This window comes from Rhea pennata, chromosome 1 (assembly GCF_028389875.1).
Source record: "Rhea pennata isolate bPtePen1 chromosome 1, bPtePen1.pri, whole genome shotgun sequence".
Lineage (NCBI taxonomy): Eukaryota > Metazoa > Chordata > Aves > Rheiformes > Rheidae > Rhea > Rhea pennata.
The window spans coordinates 8435887-8457845 of record NC_084663.1 but is presented as its reverse complement, the minus strand read 5'-3'; the positions used below and the strand labels follow the sequence as shown (position 1 = coordinate 8457845).

Below are 21959 nucleotides of genomic sequence, written 5' to 3'. Positions count from 1 at the left end.
GGAGCCCCGCTTCGGGGCAGGCCGCTGCGCCGCGGCCCTGACGGGCAGCGGGAGCGGGGCCCGGCCGGGCGGCGCAGCGGGCCGCGCCGTGCGCTTTGTGGCGCGGCGCGGCGGCCGGCCCCGCGCCGTGCGCTTTGTGGCGCGGCGGCGGGGCGGAAGGCGCGGCGGGCGGGCGGCGGGCCCTTCCGGCGGGCCCCGCCGGCTGCCTGCGCCCGGCCCGGCCCGGCCCCGCCGCTGCCTCCGCCTCCTCCTCCCCCACTCGCCGCTCGCTGCCGCTCGGCGCCTCCATCCTGGTACTTCGGAGTCTCCATCCTGGTTTCTCAAGTGCCCGGACCCAAAACAGGAAGTAAGCGCGCGGGGGCCTGCGGGCTGCCGGGGCCGGGAGCGGCCGGGCCGCGGGGCGGCGGCGGCAGCGGCGGCGCGGGGCGGGCTGGGCTGGGCTGAGCTGAGGGCGCGGCGGCGGCGAGGCGGCCGCGGCCGGTCCCGCGCCTCAACCGCGGTCGTGCCGAGCCGGGGCTGCGCCGCGCCTCAATCGCGGCCGGGCCGAGCCGGCAGCGGCCTCGGCCAGCGCCGCCGCCCGCCGCGAAGAGGGGAAAATGGCGGCGGCGGCAGCGCGGGGCCAAATGGCGGCGCTGGCGGCCGCGGGGCAGCGGGGCGCCGCCGCCTGCGGGGCTTCTCCCCCGCCGCGGCAGCAGCCGGGGGCCGCGGCCGGGCGCGGGGGGCCCCGCCGGCGCCCTGCGCTGCGGCCAGGCCGCCGCCTGCCCGGGGCGCTGCCGAGCCGCGCAGCGTGGGGGGAAACGGGGAGGGGGAGAAATAAGGAAAAACCTGGAAACTCCCAAACCGCGGTTCCTGGGGCAGGCGGCGAGTTTTTGTTCGCTGCTCTTGCTTGGGCCCCCACCCGCTTAGCTTGGAGGTCGGTAATCAAGGGCCACCTGCGTGAGCGCGCTTGGAGCGCTCGGCTCCCTCCTCGGGGTCTGCGGTCGGGATGTCCTAAGCTTGTGGCTTTTGTGTGTTTGTTTGGTTGTTCTTTTTTTTTTTTTTTTTTTTTTTTTTTTTTCGGCAGGCGTTATGGTTTGAGGTTGCTCGTGACGTTATTTTTTTAAGTGAATTCCTAAATGCACCACTCCGCTAAGAGCAGGCGTTCACCGAAGAGTGGTACCAGCTTTTCTGTGCCAGGGTTTATGGTTTATGCTCAGTGTTTTACCAAAATGAAGGAGCACGATTTTTTTTTTCTTTGAGGTGTCTTGGTTGTGCACTTGGGCATGGTGAAGCATGTTACACTATTAGGATTTTTTTTTTTTTTTTTTTTTTGAGAAAGGCAAGTTTGTGCCTTACACTGCATCTCTTTACCAGACAGATACGCACTTAGGCATAGTGATCCCTATTCAGTGCCCCCTGGGTGCTGAAGTGAAGTGTTGAAGTAATCCAGAAAATGTTCTTTGTTAGCACTGCTTGGCATTAGGTTTCTTGATAGCAGAGGTGAAACTGTCTTAGAAAAGTAGATGATGTAGCGTTCATAATGAGGTGGAAACATCTCATTACATTTTAACTATACTCATCTGGATTGACAGAGATTATGACAAGAACTTAGTGCTTGCTTTTTTCTGGACAATTGCTGAAAGTTTCGTTATATTTGATGGTTTACCTAAGTGATTGAATGTTAAATAAAGCTCCTTAATTAGAGTGCTTCTGAAATGCAGATTTCATCTTAACCATTAAAAATTATAAAATGTATCAAACATAAAGACTTTCAAAACACTTACCATATGTCCATACTGTATCTTACTGTTTATGATAGTCTCGTTCACATTTGTGAGAGTTAATTCTGTGTTCATCCATCAGAAAGCAACAGAGCTGTGGATTTCTTTCAGTCTCATCATGCGTTTTACTATTAGGATAACAATCAGCTGCTCATATTTATTACATGCTAAATTTTGCCTATTATAAAGGTGAAGAGGTAATTGAAATGCTTACAATGCAACTGCATTTAAATATTTTCTTTTTCTTTGTATTTTTGTACATATCAGTCTTACCAAGATTTTATCCACACCTGAAACCTTGTGCCTGAGATCCATTTTTTATTATGAAGGAGAAAAACTGTAGGTTTAATTTTCTATATCATTTCTTCTGGAATAGGTAGCACCTTTTTCCCCTTGTGTGACATTTAAGGCATGTTTACTGCTTTTTATTAAAATATCGACGGGTGGGCTCGAATTCATGGAGTTCTGCAAAATTTACATTGATGCAAATCAGAACAGTTTACCCCATTGTGTCTCTTCCATATCTTCCATTTCTCTGGTAGCCCACTGCTCTAAATATCATTGATAAGTAGAATGTACCTGTTCTTACAGGCCTGTAATCTCATACTGATACCGTTTAATAAATCTTTTTATATATTGAACTCCAGTCTTTGGGTCCTTTTGTTTGAAATCTGTCGGAAGGGTCCCCCTCTTGCACCTGTTGTTGCAGCTGTTTAAGAGAATTCTTTTGTAATGATTTTCAGATTTGAATCAAACCTACTTGATGTGGCAAGAAGGTGTTCTGTTAAATAGTAACAAGCAAATTGGTACTGAGTTGTTAAAAACTCCTGATTATGACTTAAGTGTTGACTACATAAGAAACAAGGTATAGAATACACTAAACATTTTGGGCTTCCTTAAATACAAGGTACCTGGGGTCATGTAATCACTTTGTTTCCATTGTGTTAGTTTTGAATAAATACAGTGAAATCCAAGTGCTTCCAATAAGATTTTTCCTGTTTAATAGATGGTAGCCTCTCAATAAACCTCAATTTTTGCTTATTACAGAATTTAGTGAAATACACTTCTGCATGGCCTTTAATACAGCTGCATGGAGGTATTTTAAAAGATTTACAGCAGTCCACAGCAGACTATACAAGACATTCTGCTAATAACTAGGAATTAGGACAACTGTATCTGCAAGGGTAAAAATAATATTTCTTAGAAGTGTATAGAACTGCTCACAGAACATTTGAGCCCATGCTCCTGTGATTTAGAATTGTAAAAATTTTATATCAAAATATTCATTTTTTGCAACTTAGTGTAAAATTATCTTTGCTTTTTTTCCTAAATCTGCTTCATGTTTCACAAAACAAATAAGAACTGCTGTATTATGTGGTATTGGTGGATAGTTACCCTGGAAAACTATATAATTGGAATTATATATTAATGATACTTTTAGGCAAAATACTTTATTTATTAGGTTGCACGTAGAAACCTAAGTTATAATTAACTCTTAAAGATGTTAGATTTGGCTAAATAGCTAAATAAAACCCGAAATCTAACAATGCAAGAAGTGCATGTTAAATTTACATAAATTTCTAAGTTATCAACATGCTATCTCCACTGCATTTCTTAATACCCATCCACAGTGTTAGTGTATGTGCATACAGCAATGTGTTCCCTTCTCCCACAAGCTAACATCATTAGTAGCAGACTTGTGGTTTTTGGACAGTGTGCTTGAATTTAGCGCTAAAAATGTTTTGGGGCATACATTTAGAATGAAAGGAATAGCCTTTCTGTTTCAAATAGAAAACAATGCGTTTTCAACAACAGACACTTTCAGTGGATTTATGAAAAGGTGATGTTTTGGAGATGGAGAGACTATTGTCTTAATTTCCAGTAATTAAGAACTATAAGCTATCATTAAGTTTGTGTAGTTAACTTTTTCAATAGTGGATGTGCAGGTTTTTGTATTAAATGCAATTTACGTGACACGTACTAAAAGACCTTTGCAGTGGTACAGCATTGTTTAGTGTGGCTTCGGCTGTCATCCTGTGATAAATCAAGGACAACCAGCAAGTACAGTGTCCCTGCAGTCAGTCCCGAAGATGCCTGCGTTAGAGGGTGTTGTCTCCTGCAGCTGCACTTTGCATTCTTCAATGCACTCATCCTAAGCTTCAAGTGACTCTGTTATATATGCAATAGATCTCCAGCGTACATGGTGGTGCCGTCATTACTCAACTGGAAAATAGTGATCTTCATAGGATCTGGAGATCATTTCGTATTCAAGCAGAAGTAACCTCCACAGTAGTGCAAGATTTTTTTTTTCTTTTGTTCTCACCATTCAGTCGCTAATCTATTTCTTCATGAGTTAGGGCTCTTGTCCTGGTCTAACTGTGTCTTGAAAGAGTAATTTTCTTTGTTTCTTTCAGTTTTTCTTGTATTTTTGTAGTTTAATGAATAAAAGTAATGTCTAAAATATGCATTTGGCTTTGACTTGGCTCTTGTTTTTTGCAGTCAGAGTTTTCGACTCAGGTCCACTCCACACCCATTAAAGTTGATGGGAATTTTTCCACTGAAGTCAAGGACTTGGCCCGCGTTCATTTTTTTCACGGCTTGGTTGTGATTTTTACCTTAACTTGGAAAACTTGAAATATTCTAAATCTCAAATGTTTGGCATAGAACAAAATTGTCTTTTTTTGGAGAGCCTGCACTTACTGTTGGCTCTTATCTGTTATTTCATCTTAGCATTGGAATAAACTGCTTTTGGGAGGCTGACAAAAAGTTACGAAATCCTTCTTGGTCCTGGATTTACATTTGAGGAGTGTTTCCTTCTTTGGAAAAGTCCGTTCCTTGGAGAATGTGCTGTGCACAGTTTTCTGGTGTTTTAGAAGGAGTAGCTGGAATCTCAAGCAGATCTCTGTAGGGATTTTTAACTTGATCAGACAGATCAGCGCTGTTGGATGCACTGCCTTGTATTGTTGCATAATTTAGAGTCCTGTTATAGCTATTTTGTATGGAAGTGACAGTGTAGCAGCTATGCACTGAGCATGGCATCTCTCTCTCTCTTTTTTTTTTCCTTCTCCTCTCTCCCATGGACAGTTCAGGTTTGGAAGTATGGACCCCTCCCGTGCTGTATCCATCTCTCTCTTAACATGGAGAACCAGCGAGGGAGAAAATGCAAAACAGATAAGCCCAATTACTCTATGGTTTTGAATTGGGAACCTATTCCTGTAAGCATATTCCTCTTTAATTATCAACAAGTCTTGAGTAACTGATTAAAAAAAATGTCCAGCTTTGTTATCTTTCTGTCAGTTTTATCTATCTTTCAGTTTTCAGGATTCTTTCAGTAAAAGAAAGAATGCTATTCTGCATATTCTGCAACTTCTGCTGTTGGTGGTACTATAGTCTCCTCTGTTTCTAGATAGATAAAAATGTGCTTTAGCTGAAATACATGATTGACATAAATTGTTTTAAAAAATAAATTTTCCTATCTTTCAAGCTTTCATAGTGGTAAGAGCAAAAATAGATTCTTTCAGCAAATTGTTGGAGAAATATGTTTTGTCAATAGCTGTTCACATATAATTCAAGAGGAATAATCTCTGGCATTTCATAACTTTGCTGGGAGTTTGCAACAGTGTTCCTCATAATAAAAGTTATCCAGAAAGTGCATGCATAAACATGAAAAAGAGAATCTTTCCTATTTCTGTTTGTCCTCTAGAACTGTCCAATTTGTTAACTCTCAAGAAATTAAATGAACAGCTCGGAATTAGGTCGAAGAAATTGCAGTCTGCTCATTTAGCTATAACAGTTTAAGTTTCTTCTCCTTTAGAGTTATGGATGTCTCTTCTGGTTCTTTAAAATCAGTGTTATAGCCATGCAGGAGACATTAGTTATATAGGGGTAAAGCATACTAGTAAAGAATAAATAGGGCAGAGGCTCTAAAACTCATAAGCAGATGAATCACAAGGAGGTGGTTTCCTCTTACGCTTGCATGTGGCAAAGAACTGTTACTGATGGTAGATGATTAAAGTAAGTTTGACAACCCTCTGATTTAAAATCTTAACAGTATCTGATTTTTTTTTTTGAAATGTTCAGAAGTATAATATCACTTCATTCTAGAAATCAGTCACTACAAGTGCTCAAAGAAGTGCCAAATCTTCATCAAGCTTGGGAGGTGATAAGTAATTTTACTTAGAAGACTAACAGTAGTCTTTATCTTTCCAAGAAAATACTGCTCTTGCTAGGAATCCTCAATACCAAAGAACATGTTTTCTAATTAAAAATGAAATCATTTCCTGCCAAAGCAGTATTGTTAACATTACGCAGGTGATGTAAAATAAGAGTTTTACATTTTGTGTACAAGTGGACGGCTGTACGGATATCTCTACCTGCTACATTGAAGATAATTGTGATTCTTAAAATTATTATCAATTATTTTTTGAGATACAAATTAAAATTTTTGATGGCACTACCTTAGCATTAAACAAAGTTATAAGTATTTTTTTTTCTATTGTTGATCTCTGAAAAACACAGAAAAAAGACTAGAAAGAACTTAAAGGAGAAATAGGTGATATGTTCTTTGTTGTATTTTCTTCTTACAAAGCTCTGTGAAAGGCAGATTTGCCGAGTCCAAGTGCTCAAAGGTGATGAGATCTTTGCAAAGTTTCTGAATATTTTAAATGTAGTTTTATTTATCCTCTGCTGCAACAGAACTTACATTTCTTTGTATTTGAGGTATGCAGACTATTTTTCAAAATTAGCTAGCAGTGCTAGTTTAAATCGAAATTCTTATAGGCTAGTAATATATTGGGTTTTTTCATAGTATTTGTGAGATTATCAGAAGTATTGCTGTAGCTCACTGATATCAGCATATACTGCCTACCCCAGATAACTGATTTTTTTAGTAATTTTTTATTCTGGCTAGTGCTTGCGTCCAGGTTTTCTGTTGCTCATATTGTTTCAGTGATTAAAAAAAATAGCATTCATAAGTTATTTATTCAATCTATAAAGAATGCAGGTTTAAACAGTATAACATTACCAAAACATTCTCAGTCCTAGCTGGCCTTAGAAGGTTATATTATGGGAAAACTATCAAATGAGAAATGTTACAAATACTAAAGTGATAAATAATATGAGAAGATGTAGAAAACTTAAAAACACTGACAGAGTCATAGCATAGGTTTGTAAAAATAATGTAAAGCAGCAGATTAAACACAAAGTAGAGAAACAGGAGTAAGAGACAAGAACAGCGTGTTAATAGCATTCTTAGAATATTTGCTTAAGTGCATCGGTCAGTGTAGAGTCGTGCAGCCTGTTTAAGACTGTGTTGTGTACCAGGGATGCTGCTATCTTTCGCAATAGTAATTTCATGTGCCTGCAGCTAGAACATTAATTTGAGGGACTGCATTACTCAAAAGTGTGGAATAAAGAGGGAGGGAATGGAGAAATGCAGCAGAAGCAATTGTTTATACATAAAAAACTAGTTATATTTAATTTGGAAAAGGAACGATTGAAGTCAGTGGCATGAAAAGGATGCAGTGAGTAAGATTTGAGAGAGAACTTGAGGGGCATAAAGAGAAATGATAGGTTAAATTCCAACAACTGGAAATCCATTCTGACTGACAGGGAACTGTGTTAGTGTTGAATGATCTCTTATACTTGCAACTTGTTTATCTGTCAACTGGTACAGATGCTGTCCTGCTGAACTACTTGGCACAGAGAGTCTCTTAAGAGGAAGCCACTGGAAGCATAATTGCTGAAATGCTAAAATTGGACAAATCAATACAAATTGTACTGCAAGAAGTAATCCTGTGCGGACTGGAAATGTGATTATATCACCTGCAAGATCCTTCCTTTTTATAGTCCGGACTTGCAAATTCAAGCAAACTATTACAAAAGATCCTTTCCATACTCTTGGGTGTCTTCTGTCCCATGAAGATGGCAAATGCTCGTGAACTTTAGGTAGTATTTTTAGTTGGATAAATACCTTTGAAACCATCTGATATTACTCTACGTGATGTGTAAGTATGCAGGAAAAGTAGCAGTGGCTAAACTTCTTAAGCCCCGGAATTGCTGATGTGAAATAATGGAATAGAGATTCATCATTCTGTATGAGAGTTTATACTGATGCTTTGAAATAAAGCAGACGGCATTGTGCACAATCAGAGTGGCAGCTGGTTGAAAGAAAAGTAACCTGTGTATTACTCTTTCAGGTTTGAGTATGAGCACAGTTGAAGAAGAGTCTGACACAGTGACAGTAGAAACCGTGAACTCTGTGACTTTGACCCAGGACACTGAAGGGAATCTTATACTTCATTGCCCTCAAAATGGTATATAGTTGTATTTCATAGCATTCATCTCTTTTTACTGATACAGCTATTGTACTTCCTGGGCTCTGTGGCCTTTGCACAGATATTTGGATTCTGTTTGCTTTCTGAGCTGGGCTTTATTCTGTCTGAGTTTAAAGGAGGATAAAGTGTCAAATTGGATCAGAAAATAACTTATGTGCCTGACTTTAAGGATATACCTATCCTGATTTGTTTCAGTGGAAATAGATTATTAGAACTGAGCACATACCCAAGTTTGTGCAGACTTAAGGTTTACATGGCAGAGAGATAAGTTGAAAGGATAGTGGATTGTGAATGGCATATATGTTTTCTGAGATTTAAATATGTATATATATATATATATGTATGTATATACAGAAACACACACATTGTTTTATATATTTGTATATTAATATATTTTTATATATAATATATACACACACATGGAAGAAAGCACATGAGCTGTTATTGTCAATAATTTATGCTTAGATCCTGGGCAGCAGTAAAGCTCTGAACCAGCCTATCACCTTTGCTTTTACCTTTTGTTTTCGTTATTGTTGCTAGATTTATTTCAAGAGCTCCTCTTTGTTAACAGAAAGTGACCTGCATATACTTTTGTTTTTAGAAGCTGATGAAGTAGACTCTGAAGACAGCACTGAACCTCCACACAAGAGGCTTTGCTTATCAGAGGATGATCAGAGTCTTGATGACTCCACTCCATGCATTTCTGTTGTTGCAGTTCCAAGTAAGTTGTTGTAAGTTTATGTGCTTTTATAGCAAATGTTTTTGTTGGTAAATGTGAAAAATGGGTTCTTTTGGTCACATTTAATATTTTGCATGTTTTTAAAATTTTGTTGATAACTTGAATTTGTGTATCACCTTTGTCTCTCTTGAGCCTTGGATGTTTTTGCAGCAATCTGTCTCTGTGCAGTACCGGTGAAATAAACCTGCCTCAGACATAGAGATCTGCAGGCAAAGGTGCATTGCACAAGTTGAAAGATAGGTGAATGAGCAGCAAAGTAAATGCTGTACTCTTGCAAAGAGCTTGTGAGATTAATTTCTTAATGATAAAACAGTATAGTTAGTATTTTCATGTTTTAAAATACTAAGAAAAATCATATATCTATTGTAAACACATAACCTTTTTAAGGTATAGATTGCTGTAGTGCAAAGGGTAAGTGGAGTGGTGAATTTGAAACTTAGGAATTTCATCAAATACTATGTTTAGTTTAATAAAAATTCTCGAACAGAGGGGAAAACAGATCTAGCAAGTCAAAATATCTATTTACAACACACAGAGTGACTGTTTATTTAGTAGAACTTAACATAAACACTTTAGAGGTAAATGAATCATCATGTTGAAGCTAGCGGGAAAAAAAGTACTGGGGGAGAAAGAATGCTGCCAAAAGATTGGAAAGTTTAGTAATTAGAAAATAATGAAGGTATGGCTAGAAAAGAAGCACTAATACAGAACTATTGTAGCACCTAAGAGTCTTTAATTCAGGTAGCTTTTATTTATTTGTTTGTTATTTATTTACATTAGCTCTTAGTTATAGTCAAAAGTAAAACAGTATTTTTAAACCCTTATTTAATTTTTATGAAGAACAAGTATTGATAATCATCTGGTGATTTTACTATGTCAATAAATAAATATGAAGTAAAATCACTAAAAATTTTCATTGCAAAGATAATAATTTATAAAACCTATGTCGTAGGTTTTATAACATAAACAAAAATGTTATAACATTACAGATGTTCTAAGAGTAATGTACACAACTAATTTGTTCCAAAGTTTCAGAAAATGATCAGAGCTTTGAGGTAACCATGACTGCTACCACCGAGGTAGCTGAAGATGAGATTAATGAAGGAACCGTTACTCAAATTCAGGTACAGTAAAACTTCAAAATTGACCTATTTTACATTTTTTTAATTTAAATTAAAATAAAAGGGAAATAAACAGAAAGGGCTTACTAAATGATTGAGTGTATTTAGTATGAACCTGATGCGTTTGAATGCAGATCTATTTTGTAAAATGTTGCTCTATAAAAGCGCAGTTGAATCATTTTTTATGTGAAAGAGATGATTTGTAGTATAATTTCCTGCCCAAAGAGTAATGTAATAAACAGTAGTAGATGTAACCCTCCAAGGCTTGTTATTTGTTCTGTGATAATCCGCATAGAAATTGGAGAAGTTTATCTGTTATTTCTGTAGTTCTTTGAGTACAAATTAGGCTTTATAACAGGTCTGAATGTTCTTTTTCTTGTCAACAATTCTAACAGTTGCATTTTTTTCTTCTTGTGGGTTTTGTGTTTCAATTTCTATACTGGAGGTACTGGACACAGTCCTCTTTCCACTGAAGCCAGTGAGACTTTTTGTATACACTGTATTTTGAACAGGATGAACAAATGTTATCTGATTAATTCTTGGAATGGCTATATGTTAAGATGCTAAGTCTTACTCGTCTACTTACTTTTAAGACAGAAGGATGTACTTGTAATCCCATTTCTTAAAAAAATGGCAGGTTTTCAGCCCACAGCAAGGTGACTTGGTGTGATGAATTCTTTTTCTTTCAAATTATATCTTCGTATGAAATGCAAGGTATGAGAATGAACTGAAGATCTGACTAGAACTAACTAAATTTAATTGTATTTTCAAGATTCTTCAGAATGAACAGCTGGATGAAATTTCCCCAATGGGCAATGAAGAAGTGTCTGCTGTTAGTCAAGCCTGGTTCACAACCAAAGAGGACAAAGATTCCCTAACAAATAAAGGTAGGGTACTTAAAATGAAATTCTTCCACAGTAACAAGGTAAGCTGTTACAGGTGCCTCAGAGAATATTTTGGAGTTTGCATAAAGTAATCTCTGGTCTAGCTTTTTTAGTGAAAATATTTAAACAGATGAGATCTGAAACTAGTAAGAGATCTAATGTGTTAAGTCCTCATCATCACTGTTATACTTTGTATGCAAGGTGAAAGTTTGAACTCCAGATAAACTTAGAATGAGGGTGCTGTAGTACTTCCAGTAGCGATAGTGATTCCAGTGGCCATGATGGAGAACTGTCACACTTGATATGTTCACACAGATGGTGCAGATGGTTTTACATTTGCTCCAGTTAATCTAACGATCTTGATCTTTTCATCTAGTTGGGTGGTAGGAAGCTCCAGTCAGAGGGAAAGCATACCATGAAAGATTAATCTATGCTCAGGTTAATGAATCTTTCCTCTACATAGGGCTTATTAGACCAGCCACTGTTCTTGTGATTCATGCTAAACAGTTTCAGCAGTTGAGTCGGCACATAAAGAGCTGGGATTATGCAGACCAGAGTCTACTGAAATAGTCACTGCTACTACTAAAACTACCACCCCATCAACCTTTTCAAAGTGTATCCATGCAATCATGTAGTAGTCACTGAATTTTAGTGTTTTTTTTTCCCTCTCCAGGGGAAGATAGGGTGCTTTTTAAACATGGGGATACAGCTTAGTTTCAAATGAAGACTTCTTATCTCTTCAGTTTCCCTAGTCTCTCGGCTATTTTTCTTACCCTGACCTTGCCTTTTTTGTAGGAAAATAAAATTGAAAATCTCTCTCAGTCAGTCCAAAGCAAGACCTTGGTTTTTTTGTAAAGCTAAGGGAAAAATGATTTTCCGTCCTAGAATCAAATTCTCTCTTACCCAATCAGTTCTGCTCCAGAGGGCTGAGTGTGCTGTATTCACTGAAAGAATTTGAGTGAGGCTTACAGCTTCTGTGTTCTGAATACGGGAAATACCGAGGAAAGGAGCTGACCAGTTTCGTGTGTCTGATTTACTCACTGATCCAAAAGTGTGCACAGCCGCTCTTAATAGGCAATAATTTCCCCCTATTTTCTCCATCCTTCTTATTTATTAGATTTATAGAGGTTCTGAGCCATTTGTTCAGTCCAGGGACTGTGGGAGAGGTAGAACAGCAAAGACACTCCTTTGCATTAAAGGACTGAGACAGCTAGAGTAGAGTAAGTGAGAAACCGTTTTGCTATAGTTGGCTTGCTTTAGGATGAGAGGCAGAGCGGGGTCACTATAATCTTGTTTGATAGCCACTGACAAAACACTTCATATGCTGGTTGGGAGCAGCACATTCTTGGCTGCTCCTGAAGGAGCACATACTGGTGGCTTGGCAGAGAAATGAGTGTTTGCATGTGTCTTGGTGGCCTGTTTGATGTGTTTGTTGCTTCTGTAGTCTTCTCATGGGCTTATTAAGTGACCATAAACCACAAGTGGTATTTACAGTTGTGAATAAATGAGGGTAATAAATCTAGGGATTGTAATTGAGAGATGAATACTAGGAAGATCTTTCCATTAAATCATGCCTAGAAAAATATTTGAAGAACCATACTAACTGCACCTTTCTTGGCGTCTCCATGTTCTATCAGAGATCAGCTGTGGAGGAATCCCAGTATGTATCTCCTTTTAGAGTTGCTAATAGCTTGGCACGTGTTGCAAGAATTCGTCATTTTGATGGTAGTCTCCAGCTGATAGAAATCCTATTTTCAAGAACTGTGTTATAATAATATTATCTCTGAATAGGCAAGTATTTAAAAGGCAAAATATACTTCCTTTCCTGAAATAGTTGATTATTAAAGAGTATGAGAGTATGTAAAGAGTAGGAGTTTCTCTTTAAGTCAGATCAGACTTGGATGGAAGCGTAAAACACAGCTGTAATAACCGGTTGTTTATTTTTCTGCCTGTGTAGCTTTGGAAGAAGAGATTGGAGCTGTCAGGCACAAGGGAAGAATTTTCTCCCATCAGTTGGTGGCGAGCATTAGCAATAATGCTTGTACTTTTCATTATAATTGGATTTAAGTAAACAGTCTCTTTGGTGTATACTGCCTCTCTGCTCTGGTAATTAGCAGGCTGAGAAGGAAGTACCCTGATTTTCTGAGCAGAGATGGGCAGATAGCCAGCACTCACCAATATGTAAACTGGGTCACCAGCATAATCTTAATTGTAAGTGATGTTTTACTAATAAATTTGGTATGATCATGAAGGGGGAAAAAAGAGGAGCCTAAATATAAATTCAAGGGAGAAGAGTTTTTTAATTTTTGTTGACAGATCTTACATTCAAAACTTTCGTTTTGAGTAGAAGTTAATTGGTTTTGATTTTAAAGTTTAGCTGGCATTGAAGTTACGAAGGGCATAGACAGAGATGAAACATAAGGTTTGCCTTTATTGAGTTGCATTTCTATTTGAGAAATAAAACACTCAACATGATTTTTTTCCTCTTGACTGTGTCCACTGAGAACTATTCCCAGTACAAAAAAAAAGAGACAGAGAATCACAGAATCAGTAAGGCTGGAAGGGACCTCTGGGGATCATCTAGTCCAGCCTCCCTTCTCTGCCCAGCTTATCAGACTAGGTAGAACACTTATCTCTGCAAAAAGTACAGTAAGTTGCACTACTCAAGTGTTGGGAAATGATAAGGTTTATAAGAGAACCCGACCATGTTGCTGTTTTTTCAAGTAATATTATGAGTTACATTTGCTTTTAAGTTCCATCTTCTGGAATCATTTGAGTAATGAGAATTTTGGCTGTCACTTTAAACAGAAATTTTTCTAGTCTCTGGCTGAAGAGAAAGCCTGAATATGTGACTTGACAGCACATAGAAAAATTAGTGTTCTATTTTAAAAAAACATACGGTTTTGAGGAGGGGTTTGACTCACATTATTTAAGCACTTGAAGTTAGCTGTTACTGGGAATTGTTCATCAGTTCTGAAATAGCCTCTGTTTTGAATTAATCCTAGTTAATTTAACTACTACTCTTTTTTCTTTAATTGCAATAGTAAGAGGTTTGTGTTTTCTGATTTCTTCCATTTTGCTAACCTTCATTATGATAATTAGTTTGTTATTTCTATTTTAAGGCCATAAGTGGAAGCAGGGGATGTGGTCGAAGGAAGAAATTGACATTTTGATGAGTAACATTGAACGTTATTTAAAGGTATGTGTTGGAGTATGTTATCTGCCAGTTGGAGTGGTTATGCAGCTCCTGATAGCAACTTTCTTTAGTACTTCCCAGAATGTGCAAATAAATGATTCTGAAAAGTTCATAATACAAATAGTCATTCCTCATTCGTAAGATAATTGTATCCATACACAGGATTTAAGACCTTATTTGAGTGTGACACTGCTCTTAATTTGTGTACTGAGTATAATACGTTCTAAAATTTCATACTTGTATACTCAAGTGGTTTGAACTCTCTTTTTGAATATATATCATTCATAAAATTTGTGGTAAAGTCAGGAAAAAAGGTTGCACTGGTGATAGAGCTACTTTTCCATACAAAAACTTGATTTTGACTTCCAAACTCCTTTGCCAGTGTGTTAATACCTGCATTTGTTCACTACACTAAGAGGATGTCTGTATCTGTTTTCTTTCCCCTAATATGTCAGTATCAGGGTTCAATGTAGAAATAGTCATGCATTTAACATGCTAAAAAGTGGTAAATGCCCGTAAGTCATATTTACTTGTGATATGATAGGCTTATAACTGAAAATATAGCCCAACTATTATAGATTCACTATGCTTAACCTGAGGGTCAAAAAGAAAAACAAAAAAAAACAAATCACACTTACACACCTGAATTCAGCCTTCATTAGTATACATGTAAAAATCTAAGTATTAGTTGTGGAAACATGTGTGCCTGCCCACACGTATATTAGAGTTTCTGCCACAAAATCATTCACTAATAATACTTTTTAAAAATCTAGATAAACTTTTCTAAGCTATCTGGATAACTTGTGGAACTACTACTGATTCTTGACTAATACAGATGTTGTCCAAATTTATCATGTTTTTCCATTTATCTGTTTTCTTGTCTTTTGGAGTGAGTTTTACTGCTTTGAGTAATTAGAATGTAGTGATTTTTAGTTAAAGCTGAAACGTTTCCATCAGAACAGAGAAGAGTAGTTTAATTAGAAAAAAAATCTTTTCAGATAAACAGTAAGTAATTATGTAACAAATTGACTTAAAACTATTTCACAACTTTCCATTGTATGACCCCAGGCTAATACCACCAAAGTATATTTTCCATGATGTTCTAAATGACACTCAACTTTTGATGACAAAATACACTTTTGAATTTTTTTTTTAATATGAATGAAAATTAGAGCCTCCATGTATACTTGAACTGTAGTGGAAGAAAATTAATGTTCAGGGCTCTATATTTGATGTAACTAAATCCATAAATACTCCTTTAGTTTAAATTTTGGATTTTAGTATTTGAAATACATAGAAAATTGTGTAATGGTGTACTGGACTTGAGTTCTTAAATATTTTACTCTTGAGTTTTTTGGATTTAAAATTTTTCTTAATGCTTTCCTCTAGGCTCGTGGAATAAAAGACGCCACTGAAATTATATTTGAGATGTCAAAAGATGAGAGAAAAGATTTCTACAGGACAATAGCTTGGGGTTTGAATCGGCCTCTCTTTGCTGTTTATAGAAGAGTTCTTCGCATGTATGACGACAGAAACCATGTTGGAAAGTATGGCAACTTCTAATGCTGCATGTTTTTATTGGTATGAGTAGGGCCATTTAATGTTTGACACGTGATATGTGAGACAGAGGATTGCAGCCAAGCAGACCTAGTGCTTCCCGATCATAACTGACCTCGGGTGAATTCTGCCAAGAAATGGCTTTCTCTACCTGTGTTGTCATTTATTCAGAATTGCAAGACAGCAATTCTGGGGAAACAGAAGAACTCCAGCCTGCTCAAATGAGGGTTGAATGTCTACAAGAGCAAATCTGTTATGTAGGATCAAGGCTTGATCAGCCCTGAAAATAACTGCCTTAAACAATTTTATTTATTTATTTATTTATAAAAAAAGCAGAGGGGTTTCTGATGCAGTTGGAAGTTCTTGAGACAAGCTGGGTTATCTGCCGAAGTCTAGTGTATTTTGAGAACTGTGACCTTCAGCTAATTGCTCTTAATCTGTGTGCCCTTAGCTTCCCCATGTGTAAAGCAGTGTGTATAGTGCTGGTAGTTTAGCTTATAGTTTTTCAAGATACATAAAGGTTAAAAATGTCATTTCAATGCTGATTTTTTTAATTATTATTTTTAATGTAAATTCAACCTTATGGTGATTATAAACTTGAAACAGGAGAAAAAGAGCTGTTTGTTTAAGAGACTAATCTACTAAATTCTAATCATGTTCTTAGGAGTAAGTTCACTGAGGATGAGGAATCTTACTGGTAAATGGGAAGAACCTTAGAACAGATAACTTTAGAAATGTATTAATAGGAAAAACAGAACTTGTTCTTCACGTTCTTTGCAAGTATTCGGTCAGATTTTTTTCATATGGTTAAAATTTCTTAATCTTTTGTGGTAATCAAATGTGTAAATTGTGGCTAATAAAACAAAAATATTTGTGCTTTATGCTTTTTATATAAAATAATATCTTTTTATTTACTTGCTGCTTAGGTATACACCTGAGGAAATTGAAAAGCTCAAAGAGTAAGTCCTTTTATTAAGTAAATCATGGTACTAAAGTTCTATTTAACAACTTGAATAGTTTTTACAGGTTTCTTTATATAAAATCACTGAAAAGTCACAGGTCAATTTGACTGCTCTAACTCTCGGAAAACAGTGGTCACTTTAATCTGAAGAGAAATGACACCTACTTTCTGATTACTTTGTATATATGATAGTATGAATTCAGGACTTAGGTGACGTACAACAAAGCTTTTATACAAGCCTTGTATTGAATCCAGTAATGTTTCAGGTTTTTACAAGCCCGTATGTGGTTGTTTGTGAAAAATGGAAGTCTACTTTCTTTAGAAAACCTAAACAAAGGTTATTTCTAAAGCAAGTTGCAGATCAAGGGCAGGATTTCCCTATCAAGTCTTAGAGAGATTTGTAAGCTGCCAATAAGGCTCTTTGATTTTACTATGAATCTACCAGATCAAGTCAGGAGCTGCAAGTTTTATGTCCTCTTGCAGCTTTTTTGGTTTGACCAATTTGAAGAAATTGTGTTACACTGGAGAAAAAAAAAACAGTATACTATGTTGTTTTGATGAATTTTTTTGGACATCAGTTTAGCTGAAGTTTGTGTGACTTACAAGGTACCTATTGTACCAGATGTATCATAATAAATAAATCATGAGTCAATATGTTAAGATGTGTAGAAGGAAAATAATAATATTATGAACGTGATTATACAGTGTTTTATCTCATTTGAATTGTAGGATGCCTGTGTTTTCATCAGGCATTATTTAGGTTTCTTAGATAAGCTGTATACCATCTGAAATTCCTTGAGGAACTTACAGAATGGTTGTTGCATTTTTATCTACATATTTATCATAGAATCACAGAATCAGTAAAGTTGGAAGGGACCTCTGGAGATCATCTAGCCCAACTCCCCGCTCAGCAGGGTCACCTAGAGCATGTTAGACAGGGTTGCATCCAGGCGGGCCTTGAACATCTCCAGAGAAGGAGACTCCACAACCTCTCTGGGCAGCCTGTGCCAGTGCTCCGTCACTCTGACAGTGAAGAAATTCCTCCTCAAATATTTATATTATAAATATAATAATATATTATTTTATATTTAACACAGTAGCTAAGCCTTACAACACTCCTACAAGACAAATGTTTTCATACACATTTTAGAAATGAGCATCCTGGGGCTTAGCAAGCCGAAAGGACTTTCTGAAACAAATGGAAAAATTAGCGGTGATGACAGGAAATACATCAAGCATACGGTAGTATCACAGTGACTCCCCATTCCGTTCTTCAGTCTATAAACTGTTTCTGTTAGAGGGTGAATCGGTATTTTGGTGTTCTCATAAAGGGTGTAATGCTAACGAGCTTGTTTTCATTTAGGCTGAGAATAAAGCATGGTAATGATTGGGCCACAATAGGAGCTGCACTGGGGAGAAGTGCTTCATCTGTAAAAGATCGGTGTAGATTGATGAAGGACACCTGCAACACAGGTGAGGTAAATGCTGGTGTCACTAATAGCTATTCTAGTTAAAACTGTCACCTTTGCCTTTGTCAGTGGTGTTTTCAGAGGTGTGTTACTGAACTATGTAAGTTATAATGTGAAATCTGGAAATGTTTTAGAAACATATGTGGTATGGAATTTGGTATTTCCTTTCTTAAGGATCAGAAAGCCTAGTTTAATTTTGCAGTCCATTATCCATCATATGATGGATACTGGAACATATTTTATTGAGGTGGATTAAAAAGTGCTTCTTTTTGCACTGAATATTAATAGGCAAGTACTGAATATAGAGGTGTCAGGAAACAGCTTTAGGAGTAAATTATTATTTATTTTGAAATGTATGTACCACCAAGTGGAAGAAAAATTTAGTCAGACCTCATGTAGTTACTGTAAACTAAGCTTTTACATAGTTAGTTTACTTCAAATACTATAGTTCAGGTAGCTTGGACCAGTTTGCTTTGGTCAATATTTTGGCAAGTTCTGTGTGAATCCTTCTGTACAAGAGAGGAAGGGGAGAGAAAGGAATTGACAGCAGAACAATGGAATTATGCATCTGTTAAACAAGGATGAATATAATGTAAATTGTTAGTAAAAACAGTCAGATCTTCTGCACAAGTCAATACTTTAATTTTGAATAAAGTACAATGAGGATAACTGTCTGTTTACATGTTATGGATCAGATCTCCAGATGGCACTAGAGGGTTAACTTGGAGGGCTTTTCTCTCTTTCAGGGAAGTGGACAGAAGAAGAAGAAAAAAGACTTGCGGAAGTAGTGCATGAGCTAACTAGCACAGAACCAGGTGACATTGTCACACAAGGTGTATCGTGGGCTGCCGTAGCAGAACGGGTTGGAACACGCTCTGAAAAGCAGTGCCGCTCTAAGTGGCTCAACTATCTCAACTGGAAACAAAGTGGGGGAACTGAGTGGACCAAGGAAGATGAAATAAATCTGATATTGAGGTTTGTCCTTTTAATTATTTTAGAAGGATCGTAATACGTGATGCTAGTAGGATTCCACTCGGGTCCCTTTTGGTGGTTTCTTAGATGCTAAAAACTCTAGAACCCTCCAAAAATCACTGCTGTGTTTACAGTTCACAGAGATTTATTATTGAACATATTTTTTGTTTTTTGTTTTTTTAGTGAATTTTAGTGCTCGTGAAAGGTGTCAGATTGAAAGCCCTGGAGACTGAAGTCTTCTTTATTCCACAGAACAGGTACAGCACAGGCAGCGACCGTGCAAGCTCCCCACACGTTGCCCCACCAATGCGCTTCTAACCCTAAACTGGAGGGTAGTTCAGTCTCCCTGCCCATTCAGTCCTTGGCCTCTCTGCTGAGATGACCAACGAGGGTCAAGTGTGGTGGTGGTTTCTCTGATGTGGACATCTGTCTACAAAGAACTAAACTGAGAATGCAGATTAATTTCATGTAGGCCACCAAACACTGATTGGATTTCAGCGCCTTTGATGACGACATTTGATCTAGCAACCTGGTAGTGAAAAGCTCAGTAACTCTTTGGAAACCTTTTAATCTCTCTTGTCCTCTTTCCATTTTGAATGCCTTTAACTCAGACTTTTTAGCCAGTGGATTTTTTTAGTTTTGGGTGGGAATAAAAAGCCAAGACACGTAGGGAATCTAAATATTATTTATAGAGCACTGTTCACTAATTTCCTGAAACTGTGTGACTTGAACTTAAAATGAGAAACTTGATTGTGTATTTCAGTATGTGCTGCTTATAATTCTTAATTTTTCTATGCAAATAGATTGTTTTGGTCTGTCCAGTTATTCTGAACTCATTCATTAGGGTAACTTTTAGGTCGCTTTTTTCTCTCTCTTTTTTTTTTTTTAATCTAGCAAGCTAGCCAGAGTATTCAGTGCCATTGCTTGGTTTGTGAAGAGCACTTTTAACTTTCACAAAATTTTTTTCCCTTCTCACTGCACACGTCTCTTTGATCTGCTCCAGGTACAGATGAGCTGGAGGCAATTCAGAGATATTTATTAATTCAAAAACTAATTAAAATAGATTTTCATAGAATCCCATGTGTGCATAATATCTGCCAAAATTGTGTGAAGACTGTCCCTGACCTGTAGAGCCTGATGGGATTGATTTATGAGGAACAGTTTAATATTACGGTTAACTTCATCTGCTTTGGCTAAGGAGCATCTGAGAGGAGGCAGAAATCCATGTTAAGGATGGATGAGTGTTATTTAGGAGAAAACAGAAGTAACTTAAGTATCATAACATGAAATTAATTAACTGAAAGTTGAGAGTGAATCTCAAGAAGTGCTTCCTGACTTGGAGATGTTTGGGGAATGATTTTCCAAAGAAAAAAGGTACAAGTACCATCGTTTAGAATGCTTAACAAAAATGTGGTCAAAGCCCTAATGTATGCGTAATAAGAAGAATAATCCTGCATGGTACGAAGATGGACTGGATGACCTAACAGCTCTAGTCCATCTTCTGTTTATGATTCTGCTTGACCTCTGGCAGCGTGGAGCCTTGGAAGCCTATGTTGATTCATGAGCTCTGGTGGACTATTCAATAGCATGCCACTTTGCATCTGCTACTGTGACAAGACCAGAAATATGCAACACCCTTTCCGGTCTGGAGGGTAGTTTCTAACAGATTAATCTTTTCTATGTCCTGTCAGGATAGCGGAACTTGAAGTTTCTGATGAAAATGACATCAATTGGGATTTACTAGCTGAAGGATGGAGTAGTGTCCGCTCACCGCAGTGGCTTCGGAGTAAATGGTGGACCATTAAAAGACAGATTGCAAACCACAAAGATGTTTCATTCCCTGGTAACGTACTAGTTGTGCATTTTCCTTCTGAAAGCTCCCTTCACAAATGTCAAAGGAATAAGGCTGCATTTTGTTGTCTGCCTACAGCATTGTTAGTGAAAGAGGGCATTACTGCTTTGCTGGAAGTTACCGGTCCCTTGGATCTGCTGGCTGAATTGCTCCTACAAGCAGTCCTTGGGTGTTGCAGCCAAAACAAGCCAAAAATACAACTGAAACAGACTTTATCAATTCCCCTCATTTTGCCTGAGGTGAGAGCAAGTATATAAGCAACTCAGCTGGCAGATCTTGGATGATAATGGTCTTTGGTATGAAGGGTAAGGACCTCTTCCATTGGAAGAGAATATATATCTGCAGCCTAGCAATATCACCTCAGGTTAGATCTGTTAACTTTAAAGCATTAAAATGTAATCTGTTTGAGGTGCTGATTTTTATTTGTGGAGAGAACGTAGATCTGTTACTGGCTGCACAATGGAGAGGCGGATAAGAAATGGAGTGGAAAGGTCCTCAGATCTTTCTAATCATTCTCATTTTTGGCCCAGAAAGACTAGTGCCTGAGCCAAAGGATATTTCAGTCTCCATGACCTTCAGTCCTCTTTTCTCTGTCTTGGGGAGAGGAAAAAAAAAAAAAAAAGGCCCAGAGGAGATCATATGTCATAATGAAAGGCATAATTTAATGGACATTTCTGCTGGTTCGTCAGCGTGATTATATATTTGTCATGCATGGAGGCTGCAGTGGAGAGAGTAGTCCTGCTATGCTCAATATGGCATAAGCCATATAAATGGACAGCTCTTCCATCAAGTAATTGATAATATAATATCGCTGAATCAGCAGGATATATATGTTTCCATTCCCCAGACAAAATGCTCATGCTGTCAAGAGTGGGAGATGTTTAGCAGTTCCCTGTATTAAATACTAGAAAAGCGGAGGCCTGTGTTTTTGCAGCCTTACACAGGTCGCTCCCTCAGTGGGACCTCAGAAGTAGGTGATTTTATTGGAGCCATCAGCCACTTTCTCTGCAGATGCAGATGAAGAATTGCAGTGTAGCCATTGAGAAATTCTCTTTCTTGCTTCCTATTTCCAGCTGCACTTTTCTCAACCTCTTCAACAAATCTGCTTCCATA

At 38.0% G+C, this 21959-nt stretch overlaps 1 protein-coding gene across 4 annotated transcripts in view; it reads left to right on the top strand.

Annotated features, from left to right (window-relative positions):
* Positions 1-252: 252 nt before the first annotated feature.
* Positions 253-21959, top strand: part of DMTF1 (cyclin D binding myb like transcription factor 1) — a 33016-nt gene continuing 11309 nt past the window's right edge. For 3 of the 4 annotated variants that reach the window (XM_062581261.1, XM_062581251.1, XM_062581270.1), the window contains exons 1-12: positions 286-346; positions 4845-4975; positions 7958-8074; positions 8697-8816; positions 9864-9958; positions 10728-10842; positions 13962-14038; positions 15425-15582; positions 16519-16551; positions 17917-18026; positions 18769-18997; positions 20686-20837. In XM_062581261.1, coding sequence (XP_062437245.1) covers positions 7966-8074; positions 8697-8816; positions 9864-9958; positions 10728-10842; positions 13962-14038; positions 15425-15582; positions 16519-16551; positions 17917-18026; positions 18769-18997; positions 20686-20837 — 1198 coding nt within the window. In that variant the 5' untranslated portion in view covers positions 286-346; positions 4845-4975; positions 7958-7965. Of the gene's footprint in view, positions 347-4844; positions 4976-7957; positions 8075-8696; positions 8817-9863; positions 9959-10727; positions 10843-13961; positions 14039-15424; positions 15583-16518; positions 16552-17916; positions 18027-18768; positions 18998-20685; positions 20838-21959 lie in introns of all 4 variants that reach the window. The other variant, XM_062581277.1, reaches the window with a different exon arrangement.